The 14,346-nt window shown below is 41.0% G+C and overlaps 2 protein-coding genes and 1 pseudogene across 2 annotated transcripts in view; 1 reads left to right on the forward strand and 2 right to left on the reverse strand.

Moving 5' to 3' along the window:
• Positions 1-258: 258 nt before the first annotated feature.
• Positions 259-1,330, reverse strand: si:dkey-29b11.3 (actin-binding Rho-activating protein-like). Its single transcript, XM_060821208.1, has one exon. The coding sequence runs from the start codon at positions 1,100-1,102 to the stop codon at positions 647-649; it is 456 nt and encodes a 151-aa protein (XP_060677191.1). The 5' UTR covers positions 1,103-1,330; the 3' UTR covers positions 259-646.
• Positions 1,331-7,092: 5,762 nt separating this feature from the next.
• trmt11 (tRNA methyltransferase 11 homolog) overlaps positions 7,093-14,346 on the forward strand; it is a 96,558-nt gene continuing 89,304 nt past the window's right edge. Inside the window, exons 1-3 of the mRNA XM_060821210.1 lie at positions 7,093-7,192; positions 9,650-9,715; positions 13,273-13,346. Coding sequence (XP_060677193.1) covers positions 7,115-7,192; positions 9,650-9,715; positions 13,273-13,346 — 218 coding nt within the window. The 5' untranslated portion in view covers positions 7,093-7,114. The remainder of the gene's footprint in view (positions 7,193-9,649; positions 9,716-13,272; positions 13,347-14,346) is intronic.
• On the reverse strand, positions 10,513-11,243 carry LOC132830150 (SUMO-conjugating enzyme UBC9-like; annotated as a pseudogene).

Below are 14,346 nucleotides of genomic sequence, written 5' to 3' on the forward strand. Positions count from 1 at the left end.
AGCACATAGGTGGGAAGGAAGATGGACAGATCAGATAGGTCAAGAGGATAGTATCTAGTTGGGACAAGGCGGGGGTTGGGAAGATCGGGGAACTGGTGAAGTCCATGTGATTCTCAGATCCCGAGGTTGTTCTTCCAGGTGGCGGGTGGCTTTGATTTGTTGGTAGAGGAGGGCCAGTGCAGGAGTAGGATTCCCACCACTTTATTGGAAATTGTCACGTAGTCAGGGTGGTTTGGTTGTAAAAATAATGGACCTCTATTGGTACAGTAAACCTTTATTGATTCTATACATTACTGCCGGCAGGTTTTGGCAAATCTTACAATACTTTCAAGGTCATTGACCCGAAACATTTACTGTTTCTTTTTCATAGATATTACCAAACCCGCTGGGTGTTTCCAGCATTTTCCAATTCTATCTTAGCAGCATCCGCATTAGTTTGTTTGCATTGGAAAATATATTCTGTACATAGTTGAAAACATTTGTTTCTTTTGCTACAGATTCACATTTCAGGTCATAAATACAATCAGATTTTGATGTGTCGAGTCTTTTTTTCAAAATAAGGCTTAAAATATGCGTAGCTTCACTGCAGTGCAACCACAATCAAAAAGTGCAACTTCACAAAGTCTCATTTCCCACAAATCTATCTTCACTCAAGCAGCGTGATGAGAGCGCGATCATCCCTTCCTTGCCAAAGCATTTCCCCTTCAAAATGAACCAGACCGTGTTTTCTCGCTCGTAGCAGGATTCCCACCACTTTATTGGAAATTGTCACGTAGGCATCAAACAATCTCCCGAAAGTTATGCAGATGTTCCCGCCTGGCCCGGCTTCTCCGTACCTTCTAATAACATAAAGCAACTCTTCGACTTCTTTCCCGATGTGGGTATGTGCGTCTTTACCTCTCTGGTCTGTTTTGGATCCCTTTTTGGGACGCCCGTATTCTTCATCCCCTCTCTGCAAGCGCAGAGTGACCGCGTGGGAGCCGCTGAAAGGATTGGACCTTTGGTACTGCCTGTGGTTGTCGGCCCATTCCTGCCACTTCTTCCTCAGGCTTGCATTTCCGTCCTGTCCTGGCATTTGGCGATTGCCTCCACTCGCTGCCATTTTTATTCCCGCACATTATCAGGATCCCCTAATCCTGGAAGGTCATCGCAGTCATTTCTGACCCTATAACAAACAGCGGCCGATTCGCTTTTCACATTATTCACTTACAGTGAAGATTTTTCTGGATGTTTTTGCTGTTAAACGCCCACACCAAACTGCAGACTTGGACACCCTATCGGACGTCCTGCTGCATGTCACACTCGGCCGGGATCATTAGGATTGACGGCTTCATAAACCGACAGGAGAAACATTTCATCTGGACACCAATAGGCTGAGCCGAGGGTGAGAGCGCCGTCTGTCCATTGGATAATGCAACTTGTTGCAATCGATCAGTGTCACCAATACTAAATGATACTGTGTCTCCCCAAGTTGTGGATGAGATATTCAGTGTTTCGTTTTTTTTGTGTACTCTGGAGTGCTATTACGCACAATTCTCACCACTAAAATCACTGTGACGTTTCTGTTTTTTTAAAAAAAAAGGAAACCAGTAACCACCACCAGTAAAAACAATGCAAGAGCAAATTATTGCAGATGCTGGAATCTGTACTGAAACCCAAAAAAACTGCTAAAAATCACACAACACCAGGTTATAGTCCAACAGGTTTAATTGGAAGCACTAGCTTTCGGAGCGACGCTCCTTCATCAGGTGATTGTGGAGGGCTCAATCGTAATACAGAATTTACAGCAAAAATTTACAGTGTGATGTCAATTAAATTATACATTGAAAAATTGATTGTCTGTTAAGCCTTTCATCTGTTAGAATACAGTGATAGTTTCACTTCTTTCAGGTGTAAATCACAAAACCTTTCTTTTAAAAAGTTGCATTCTCGGATTAGCTGTTAACAATGGTGATAGCTAGACAATATGTTGAAGGTGTTGGCCCCCTGTGTTCTCTGTCTATGCCCTAATGTTTAGATTGATTCTAATCTAAAAAGTGAGATCACGGAGTTATACATAAATTTACATAAATGTGTGTGTAGTGTCTTAAGTCTGTGAGGGGTAGTGTGTGTGTCTGTAAGGGTGTGTGTGGGTATCTGTGTGCACGTCTGTGTGTATGTGTGTCCGTGTGTATGTGTGTATAGGAGTGCCTGTATGTGTGTAGGAGTATCTGTGTGTGTGTATAGTGCAATGGTGGTCACCTGCAATGTGACATGAACCCAAGGTCCTGGTTGATGCCCTCCCTATGGGTACCGGAACGTAGCTATCAGCCTCTGCTCGGCCAATTTTCTCTGCTGCCTGTCCCAAAGTCCACCTTGGAGGATGATCACCCGAAGGTCTGAGGCTGAATGTCCTGGACTACTGAAGTGTTCCCCAACTGGAAGGGAACCCTCCTATCTGTTGTGCGGTGCCCATTCATCCATTGTCGTAGCCTTTGCTCAGTTTCCCTAATGTACCATGCCTCCAGGCATCCTTGCCTGCAACGTATAAGATAGACAACGTTGGCTGAGTCACATGAGTACCTGCCATGTACAAGGTCGGAGGTGGCCCCATGCATAATGGTGATATTACACATACACTTTCTCACACTCACAACCCCCAAGCCAGACAGACACAGACACACAGACAGACAAAGACCCACATGCACACATATATTTTGTGGGGTGAATTTGTACTTGCAGAGTTACATTATACTTTGCTCAAAAACTGCATGCATTCATGTAGAACTCTGAGCTCAAAAACTGCATGAATTTATGTAAAACTCCATTATCTCACTTTTTAGATTAGAATCAATCTAAACATCATAGCAAAAACAGAGAACACAGGGGGCCAACACCTTCAACATATCGTCTAGCTATCACCATTGTTAACAGCTAACCTGAGAATGCAACTTTTTAAAAAAAAGGTTTTGTGATTTACACATGAAAGAAGTGAAACTATCACTGTATTCTAACAGATGAAAGGCTTAACAGACAATCAATTTTTCAATGTATAATTTCAGTTACATCACGCTGTAAATTTTTGCTATAAATTCTGTGTTAGGATTGAGCCCTCCACAATCACCTGATGAAGGAGCGTCGCTCCGAAAGCTATGTGCTTCCAATTAAAGCTGTTGGACTATAACCTGGTGTTGTGTGATTTTTAACTTTGTACACCCCCGTCCAACACCGGCATCTCCAAATCTTGTTCAGTAAACCAGTCTAAAACTCTTTATTCACTTTTGAGTTAACTTGCAACAATTAAAATGCATCTGGAAGGGTATATGAATAGGAAGAGTTTGGAGGGATATGGGCCAGGTGCTAGCAGGTGGGAGTTGATGGAATTGGGATATCTGGTCAGCGTGGACGAGTTGGACCGAAGGGTCTGTTTCCGTGCTGTACATTTCTGTGACTCTATGACTCTAACACAACTGTGCACAAAGGTAAGTAAGATTCGGATAAGTTTAAAACTAGTTAGAGTATTTACATTTATATAGTGCCTGCCATGACTTGAAGGACCTCCCAAAACTTTTAAATGCAATTATTATTATCTTGTAGGGCTGCAGACAAATTAGAAAACTTCCAGAGATTATTGTCAAAGATGAAATCAAAATAAGGATCAAACAGCTTGACAAACCCTATTGAGTTATTTGAAGAGACAGATGGTTAAGAATGATGAACTTTAGTTACAGACTTTGAAAAGACATTCAGTAAAGAAACATTTACTCCTTTCCTAATATCACTGTTGGTGTACTTACCCATCTGATTCCAGCAGTTTAGGAAGATGGCACACCATCACCTTATCAGGAGAGGAGAGTCAAGGGGCAAAGTTGAGTATGGTAGCCATTCCAAAAGAAAAAATGCTAGAAAGAAAAGCTAAAAGGTCTAAAATTGATAAATTTCCTGGCCCGGATGGGCTATATCCCAGAGTTCTAAGGGAGGTGGCTGAAGAAATAGTAGGAGCGTTGGTTGTAATCTTTCAAAAATCACTGGAGTCAGAGAAAGTCCTAGATGATTGGAAAATCGCTGTTGTAACCCCCTTGTACAAGAAAGGATCAAGACAAAAGATGGAAAATTAGAGGCTGATTAGCCTAACCTCGGTTGTAGGTAAAATTCTAGAGTCCATCATTAAGGATGAGATTTCTAAATTCTTGGAAGTGCATGGTCGGATTAGAACAAATCAGCATGGATTTAGTAAGGGGAGGTTATGCCTGACAAATCTGTTAGAATTCTTTGAAGAGGTAACAAGTAGGTTAGACCAAGAAAACCCAGTGAATGTTATCTACCTAGACTTCCTAAAGGCCTTTGATAAGGTGCCTCACGGGAGGCTGCTGAGTAAGGTGAGGACCCATGGTATTCAAGATGAGCTACTGGCATGGATTGAGGATTGGCTGTCTAACAGAAGGCAGGGAATTGGGATGAAAGGTTCTTTTTCGGAATGGCAGCTAGTGACAAGTGGTGTCCCGCAGGGTTCAGTGTTGTGGCCACAGCTGTTCACTTTATATATTAATGATCTGGATGAAGGAACTGGCGTCATTTTGGCAAAGTTCACCAATGATACGAAGTTAGGCAGACAGGCAGGTAGTACTGAGGAGGTGGGGAGGCTGCAGAAAGATTTGGACAGTTTAGGAGAGTGGTGCGAGAAATTCCTGATGAAATTCAATGTGAGCAAATGTGAGGTCTTGCAATGTGGAAAAAGAATACAGGCCTGGACTATTTTCTAAATGGTGAGAAAATTCATAAAGCCAAAATACAAAGAGATCTGGGAATGCTAGTCCAGGACTCTCTAAATGTTGACTTGCAGGTTGAGTCTGTGGTTAAGAAAGCAAATGTAATGTTGTCATTTATCTCAAGAGTGTTGGAATGTAAAAGCAGTGATGTTCTGATGAAACTTTATAAAGCTCTGGTTAGGCCCCATTTAGAATACTCTGTCTGGTTTTGGGCCCCACACCTCAGGAAGGACTTACTGGCACTAGAGCATGTCCAGTGGAGATTCACGTGGATTATCCCTGGAATGGTAAGCTGAACACATGATGAACAATTGAGGATCCTGGGATTGTATTCATTAGAGTTCATAAGGTTGAGGGGAGATCTAATAGAAACTTACAAGATAATGCATGGCTTAGAAAGGGTGGCCGCTGAGAATTTATTTCCGTTAGGCGGAAATACTAGGACCCATGGGCACAGCCTTAGAATTAGCGGGGGTAAATTTAGAACAGAAATGAAGAGACATTTCTTCAGCCAGAGAGTGATGGGTCTGTAGAATTCATTGCCGCAGAGTGCAGTGGAGGCCGGAACGTTAAATGTCTTCAAGGCAGAGCTTGATAAATTCTTAATCTCGTAATGAATTAAGGGATATGGGGAGAGTGCGGGTAAGTGGCATTGAAATGCCCATCAGCTGTGATTGAATGGTGGAGTGATTTGATGGGCCGAATGGACTTACTTCCACTCCTATTTCTTATTTCTTATTGAACTGAATGATGACTCAATGGCACACCTGTGAAAGTTGGCAACGGTATTCGCCTCAGCTGCCTGAAGAAGAAGACTTTGCTGGGCCTTTGTAACCAGTGCATCCACATGAAGAGTCCAAGAAAGCTTGTTGTGGATGACCACTCCCAGGGGCGTGACACTCTCCACTCATTCCACCTCTGTGATGGACATTAATTGCTGGCCCAGCCAGCTGAGCCCACATTCTCCTGAATGAATTTAGAAAGCAGACACATTTGGTATGAAATTATTGTGGTTACCTGGATAGATAATTTGTCTAAGAAAAAGCCACTTTGTAGTATGTACATGCTAGGAGAATTGCAAGAAATGTTGCAAACAGAAGAACTTAATGTGGAGAAATGGTAATGAGTAGTACAATTATATATTTTATTAGGACAATATGCTCTGGAGAGGATTGGAAGATGACCAGAATTTTCCCCTTTGCTGGGGTTACTTTCAGCTAGTTAATATCGCTGGAATTTAGAAGAAAGAAAAGAGAATCTCATAGGAACCTATACAATCCTAAAAGGACGAGACAAGATAAATGCAGGAAAGACATTCTTGATGACCAGGGAGTCCAGAACCAGAAGTCACAGTCTAAAGACACAATGTAGGCTATTTAGGACTGAGATGAGAGGAAATTTCTTCACCTAGGGAGTAGTGAGCTTGTGGAATTCTCTGGCATAGAAAGTAATTGAGGCCAAAACATTGAATGTTTCCAGCAGGAGTTAGACATAGTTTAGATTAGACTTACAGTGTGGAAACAGGCCCTTCGGCCCAACAAGTCCACACCGACCCGCCGAAGCGCAACCCACCCATACCCCTACATTTACCCCTTACCTAACACTACGGGCAATTTAGCTTGGCCAATTCACCTAACCCGCACATCTTTGTGACTGTGGGAGGAAACCGGAGCACCCGGAGGAAACCCACGCAGACACGGGGAGAACGTGCAAACTCCACACAGTCAGTCGCCTGAGTCGGGAATTGAACCCGGGTCTACAGGCACTGTGAGGCAGCAGTGCTAACCACTGTGCCACCAAAGGGGTCAAAGGATAAGGGGTGAAAGCAGAAACAGGATACTATGTTTAATGATCAGCCCTGAATATGTTGAGTGGTGGGACAGGCTAAAAGGGCATACTAATTTATACCCGCTGCTATTTTCTACGTCTCAATTTTCTACTTTTTTTTCAGAAACTGGAGGCCCTGTTTAGCAAACTGCACACTTCAAAGAGATGTACCTTTCAGTTTCTGTATTTCTATACTATAAGTAGTGTAGCGTGGAAAGTTTCATTTAAAATCGTATCAATGGTTTTCAGATTCGTGTTTTTTGTCTAGAATATACAGGATGGGCCGAATGTCCTCATTCTGCATCTTAACGATTCTGTGAACACGATGAAGAGAACAGGTTCGAATCTAAGAATAACACAATAAATATAACAGAAGAATACAATTTGGAAGAGTTCTTTTAAAGAAAAAGCAAGAATTGATTGACGTAAAAGGAAGCCAATGTGAGAAGGTGATTGTTGATGTCGAGGGCGAGTTAGTCCCGGAACCAAGCGTCGCGGCTCTGGCGGAGCACGGGATGGTTTTGTTGACGGACGGGAACATGGCACTTTCCAGGGGGAACGTGTGTCGGAGGTTTTTGCTGCTTTTAGCTCAAGAAAACCTGGAATTCCGGCTCCCGGTGAGTCCGAGTCGGGTCCGGGTTCTGGCCGCCCGGTGATAACCGGAGATGGGATTGAACTCTCGGTCAGACCTGGCACCGCGGATTCACTTCCAGAACAAGGGGAGAATTTGCAGCGTTTTGTGTTTCAAATTTCCAGCAGCTGCAGGAGTCAGTTTTTCCAGCAAGGAAGGAGGCCACTCGGTCCATCGTGACTGCTCCTGGCATAAGACATCCACCTGTTCCAAAACAGTTCAAAGAATTGTTTAACTGCGGATGCTGGAAATCTGAAACAAAAACAAAGTGCTGGAGGAACTCTGCATTGTCTGACAACATATGTGGAAGAAAAATGTTAACTGTTTTTCCAGCAATTTCTTTTTTTGATTCAAAACCCATTTTCCAGCACTTGACCTATGGCTTGTATATTATGGCAATTCATGTGGTCATCTCAGTATTTTCTGAATGTCTGTAGGGCCCCTGCTTGTTCTATTCTTTCAGTATTCTAGATCCCCACAACCCGTTTGGGTGAAAAAACACCTCAAATCCCCTCTAAACCAGCTCCTTAGCATAAAAGTTTGGCCCTTGGATATTGACCTCTCAACTGAGGGGAAAGATTTCTCACTGTGTACCTTGTCTCTGTCCCTCAATTTTGTACTCTACAAACAGATTCCAACCCCCTCCAAGGAAAAACACCAACTCTTTGTAGTTTTTCTTCATAGCTGAATAATTCCCTGCCCAGATAACACCCTGGGGAATCTTGTCTCCATCCTCTTGAATGCAATCACACCCTTCATATTGTGTAACAACCAGAACTTTTCACAGTATTCCATCTGTGGCCTAACTGGTGTTCTGTAGAGCTGTATCATAAGCTCTTTGCTCTTCAGTGCCTCCACTAACAAAGGCAACGGTCACCATAATCACCTTCTATTTCCATAGATCATTTGCTGAATATAGTTCATGCTCCAGGTGCTTGCAGTCTCTCTGCATCTCATTCAAATTCACATGAAGAGTGAGCTCTAATAACAATCGCTTCACACAACCATAGTTGGGTGGCTGATCATGTCTCTGCTACAGCTCTGGTGCTTTCCCAAGAGGTGTAAATTTCACCCACACCCTGTGATGCAGAGCTGGTTTCCCTCTGTGAGGATTTCCTGCTTTCTTGGCTATCAAGACTTAACTCGAGACCTTTTGCTAGTGGGGCCCTACAAAAAAGGTGATATAAGACTCAGGACTGCGAAATGGTCTTGACTCAAAAGAAAGGAGCAGCACCTTAGTTTAACCACTTCTCCTTGTTAGTTAAGTCGTATTCATGATGATTTGATGAATTGCAGTATCATAACAATAAAAAAACCTTTCTATCTAAATTAATAAGTAATTCTTATACTGTTGTAAACTTTGTAGATGGTGCATTCACATATTGCGTGAACAGATATTTTGTTTGCTTCGAGTACTGTTATTTCTCCTCTGACACTTCAGCCCTACAGATGCATGATCTCTCTAATGTGTATGAAAAGTTTTACATGAGCATAATTTGAGCTGTTCATTTAGAGGAATGAGAGGTAATCTCATTGAAAGAAATAGGGTTTCTTAAGGGTCTTGATAGGGTTAACTCTAAGATGGTGGTGCCATTGATGGGAGAATCTTGGACCAGAGGGGACAGTCTCAGAATAAAGGGATGCCAATTTAAAATTGAGATCAGGAGGAATTTCTTTAAACTCTTGAAACTCTTTAAAACTCTTTGTCACAGTGAGCTGTGAGGACAGAGAGACCTTGTGAATGTTTAACTTCGAGATAGGTAAAATCCTTGATTCCTCGTTTGATCAACGATCTGGGGAAAGGGCAGGAAAGTGCATGCGAAGAATGTTGGATCCGCCATAATCCTATTGAATGGCAAAGCAGGCTTGAGAGGCCATAAGGCTTGCTATTTCCTGTGGTCAGCATAATTTTGATCAGTGTGCATATATGTATTATCTAGCACAAGATCTGTCCTTATGATGCAAAATGGTTAGTAACTGCTGGTGCAACCGGGTCCAGGAATGGACCGATTCACCTTGTGTGCCATTCATTCATTATTCCAAACAGGAACCATCCTCACTGTCTATGCTTTTGTAATTCAATGTTGATGATATGAACATCTGAAGAAATTTTAACGTCACCTTATTGCTGGTTGCTAAGCCACGAGATTCAGTCTCTTGGCTAGAGTGATTGTCAAGACCACCTACAAAGGTAGGGAGAATCATACAAATTTTAATGTTTTTTATCCTTTAATGCAATAATGTAGCTGTCATTAAGCACACCTAAACTGTACCAAACAAAAAGATGTTGGAGGGATATTGAAACTCCGATCAGAAAGTCTTATTTGGTAATCAAGGAAGTACTTGTTAAGTGAGTATTCTTTTAATTCAGAAGGGTTTTGATTCGACAGCTTTTCAGGGTTTTAATATGCGCCATTGCCAACCATATATCTTTTTGTTACAGGAACTAAAATCCCTGTTTTCTCTTTGTGGTGGACAATTAAAATGTGAAGAAAGCTTTGATGAAAAGGTATGGTACATCCTTAACTTTTACCACTAAATACACAGATAATCATATCACACTACACTTGTTAGTGATTGGATTTGTTATATTTATCCTGAGAAATCTCAAGTTATATTACAGTCTTTGTTTGTTTGGTATGTTGTCATGTTCTGTAACATATATACTAATTAGTATGTGAGGTTGTCTTTTTATATTAGTGATTGTGCAATAATCTGTTTGTATCACAAAAGTCACAAAAGCATGTTAAAGCTTCTTGATAGAAAAGTGTAAGCAACGTTCAATGGCTGTTGCTGACTATCATTTTCCACACTCATACATATACTGCTACCCTCTGCATTCCAGGTATGATTGCTCACCTAATTTTTCAACACATGAAACCTTATCCATGTTCTCCTGGGTCAATTTCCACCTCCTCTACCACCTTACTGATATAATGGATCACATCCTGTTTAGTACCTGTAAATTAAATAAGGCCAAAAGGTGATATATTTCAGACGTTCAATGCTTGAAATAAAAGCAGCGAAGAATGGCAGTGCAAGTTAGATAACCTGTATTGAAGGAAGTATAGATGTTAAAATTTGAAGCCTTATGAAACGTTGTGGTGAAGAATTAATTTCTTGATAGAGTATATTCCTCAGATCTTATATGAGGTGTTACAAGAGAATTAGAGCTGTCTAAGTAACAATGCAATTTATTTCCCCCAAAGACTGCCAATTGCTTGTAACAGGGACCTTGCTAAATGTGAAAAGCTGCCTTCTTTCTCGGCTGATAGTCAGAAATCCATATCTTTCAGTCATTTGGTTTTATGTTGGAACAAATTTCCTTGCCTGTGCTTGAACTGATTTTCCATACTATACTCTGTCCTGGCAGTAGGTTGTGTATGCGTCGCTTGCGCTGGGTCTTGATTGATGGTTTGTTTAGAAGATCTTGAATTCTAATTAATATCTGCTTAATAATAATCGCAAGTCTCCAATCCTTATTTTCCTCTAGAATGAATAGACACACAATACCAGAGAGATACACATTTGGTGGAATATTGGGGGCTCAAGTTCACACTTTGGTGACGATGAGGGGTAGTTATCTTCAAAGAACATTCAAACCTTATACTTCCCACCTTTGCATAACATTGCCTTTTCACTTGGAATAACACATTCCCAGTTCATTATGTTTAAAATACCATCTGGATTCTACTGCAACAAAGCCAAAAGGGTGATGCTTTCCCTAGGCATCTTTTTCTTGTTCAGATCGACTCAATTCCAGGCATAGTTTTACTTCAATAGTCCCCTTCAGTGGGGCGGAGATGGGGAAGGGCAGTTATAGATTTATAGAGATGTACAGCATAGAAACAGACTCTTCGGTCCAACCCGTCCATGCTGACCAGATATCCCAACCCAATCTAGTCCCACCTGCCAGCAGTTTCTCCTGGGGACAGAGCTAAAGCAACTGTTTTTTCTTCTGCTCCCTCTTTCTCATGTGACTCATTTGCATCTATGAACAACGCCACCTGCAAGTTCCCCTCTAAGCCACTCACCATCGTGTCTTGAAATATATAGCCATTCTTTACTGTTGCTGAGTCAAAATCCTGGAATCCCTCCCTAATGGCATTGTTGGGCAATCTATAGCACATGGACTGTAGCTGTTCAAAAAGGAGCTCACCACCACCTTCTCAAGGGCAACTAGGGATAGGCAATAAACGGTAGCCAGCCAGCAATGCCCACATCCCATGAAAAAATAAAAAAGAGAAAAACTGATTCACTGGTGATGGGAGTGGGGTGGATGGATTATAGGTGCTGTGAGACAGTACATTCCCTTAGCCTCGATTTATTCAGCTCAGCCTCATTGTTAAGGGCTTCCAGCATCACTGCCACTATGCTCTGCAACTCTTATAAATTGTCAGCTTTGTCACCACCCTCCTGATTTTAAGGCTGCCCTTAAAACACGTTTTCAACCAAGCTTTCGGTTACTGTAATAATGTTTCCTGTGGTTTGGTGTATATTTTCCATTTGCTTCAGTGAGATGCCATGGGGCATTACTCTCATTAATAGATACTATGTGAATCTTGTATTTGTACTTTAAGGAGCTGTAATGCCACTGATATCAAATCTTATGTGATAAGACAAATAATGAAAAAAATACAGAAGTCACAAGCCCTTGCATCTTCAGCTATAGTTCATCTAGAAATGAACAGGATTTGGTATCACAAGTGTCCAAGTGGATGTGCAGTTCATAGAGTCATGGAGATGTACAGCATGGAAACAGACCCTTCGGTCCAACTTGTCCATGCCAACCAGATATCCCAACCCAATCTAGTCCCACCTGCCAACACCTGACACATATCCCTCCAAACCCTTGTTATTCATACACTCATCCAGGTGCCTTTTAAATGTTGCAGTTATACCAGCCTCCACCACTTCCTCTGACAGCTCATTCCACATGCGTGCCACCCTCTGCGTGAAAAAGTTGCCCCTTACATCTCTCTCATATCTTTCCCCTCTCACCCTAAACCTATGCCCTCTAGTTCTGAACTTCCCCACCCCAGGGAAAAGACTTTGTCTATTTACCCTAGCCAAGTCCCCTCATGATTTTATAAACCTTGAAAAGGTCAACCCTCAACCTCCGACACTCCAGGGAAAACAGCCCCAGCCTATTCAGCCTCTTCCTATAGCTCAAATCCTCCAATCCTGGCAACATCCTTGTAAATCTTTTCTGAACCTTTTCAAGTTTCACAACATCTTTCCGATAGGAAGGAGACCAGAATTGCACGTATGTTGTTATTCGATTTAGACTTGGTTCGTGATTCATGGAGCACCTTGAGTTTCTGTGGGATTTGACACTAGAACTGTTACAAATTTATTTTTTATTCATTTATGGGATGTGTTTTGCTGGCTAGGCCAGCATTTGTTACCCATTCCTAATTGTCCAGAGGGTAGTTAAGAGTCAACCATGTTCCCTTGGGTTTGGAGTCACATGTTGGCCAGACCATGTAAGGATAGCAGTTTCCTTCCCTAAAGGACATTAGTGAGCTAGATGAGGTTTTCCAACAAGTGACAATGCTTTTATAATCATTAGACTTTTAATTCCACATTTCTGTTAAATTCCGATTCACCGTCTGCCTATGTGGGATTCAAACGCAGATCACTGGAACATTACCAGGATCTCTGAATAAGTAATTCAGTGATAATACCACTAGACGGTCACCTCTTAAAATCATCTATGTAATATATCAGATTGTCTGTCTGATTAACAAGGCTTCTCTACCTCTTGCATTTGAAGTTTTATTTCTAGTTATATTTTTTGATATAGTTTTCACTTTCTTCTAAATAGGAGTGAAAAGTTGTAATTTAGGAAATGTTTGCAGTTTTAAAGCACATTTTATTGCAGGGTGATGAATGTAGATGTTCAAATTCCTGTAACATTCAACAAAATTTACAAATTTCCGAGATGTGAGGTTCAGTTTAATGCCAACATATTTTAATTTAATTCATGTTCACTAAAGTTCTTTTAAAAGCTTCATCAACGTTCCTGACATTCCAAGTATCTTAATGTATAAGTTTATTTTTCAGTCCCCGTTCTGGATTCTACACATTCCCTCTGAGGACATGGCAAAAAGAGTCATGAAACGGACAGTGTGTGCCAAGTAGGTAATTCATGTCATTCTTATTGATGATCAGAAGTTGGAGAACAATGTTTTCCTCTCTAGTTGTTTATATGTTGCAAAATGACCTATGCTAGTAATGCTAGTTCCTGGCATTGGGTCTCTGGTATTCATTATGGTTGGTTGCTGTGAAACATTGTTAAAAATGGGTTGTGTAACACAGTGCATGATACTTGTGGGTAAGGATCAGAGTCAATAGTTTGGGTGTTGTTGGAAAATCAAAGCATCTGTTATTGCCCAGAATATGGCATTGGTGTTCAGTTCAGTGCATTAATATAAATATGTATTTCAAGCAATTATGTTTTAGTGCATAGTGGCAAATCCAACTGGCAGCTTTAATTATTTGTTTTCTTGAGTAACCATTGAAAAATTATTTTTGCTTGTCTTCCTGCTCTCTTCCATTTGTTTTAGCATTTTCAGTTCTAAAAATCCATTTACTGTTTTCCCTTTATTTATTTAGTCTGTCGGGTTATCCAAAGCTCAAATGTTTAAGCACAGCTGCACTTTTGTAAAACTTGAATTCCAAGTATTTTCCTGAACTGACATTGGGCTAGAGATTACTGGCATATAGTTATGTGACTTGTCCTTGTTGTTGCTTTGTTACACCATTACCGATGTTACACCAGTGATGCTAAACAATATATTTGTTTTGTACTTTGTAAATCTCTTTCTGGAAGACTTATCACTAATCTGCTAACTTGTTTTCTAAACTTTGTTTCCATTTGATTTTTGTCAGATGCTTTTGTATCTTACTGAACTATATTAGTTGTTTACCAGATTTATTAAATTTAGTTTTTGAAAGTAACAGTCCTTTCCTTGATGGGTGAGAAATGTAGATTGTTTGTGTTTTGAAAAACAATTCCCATTTTAACTATGATATTGGGATTGTTAAAATAGCCACATATTATGATGTTCCCACATATCTGCAGAATGTTCAGAAAAATCTTTGAGACAGGTAATTTGTCCAGGTTCCCTTCTTTTT

The sequence above is a fragment of the Hemiscyllium ocellatum genome, chromosome 3, assembly GCF_020745735.1.
Source record: "Hemiscyllium ocellatum isolate sHemOce1 chromosome 3, sHemOce1.pat.X.cur, whole genome shotgun sequence".
Taxonomy (NCBI): Eukaryota; Metazoa; Chordata; class Chondrichthyes; order Orectolobiformes; family Hemiscylliidae; genus Hemiscyllium; species Hemiscyllium ocellatum.

Bases quoted from the DNA above. Each gene is read 5' to 3' on its own strand.
- si:dkey-29b11.3 (XM_060821208.1), bottom strand. From the start codon at position 1,102: ATGGCAGCGAGTGGAGGCAATCGCCAAATGCCAGGACAGGACGGAAAT.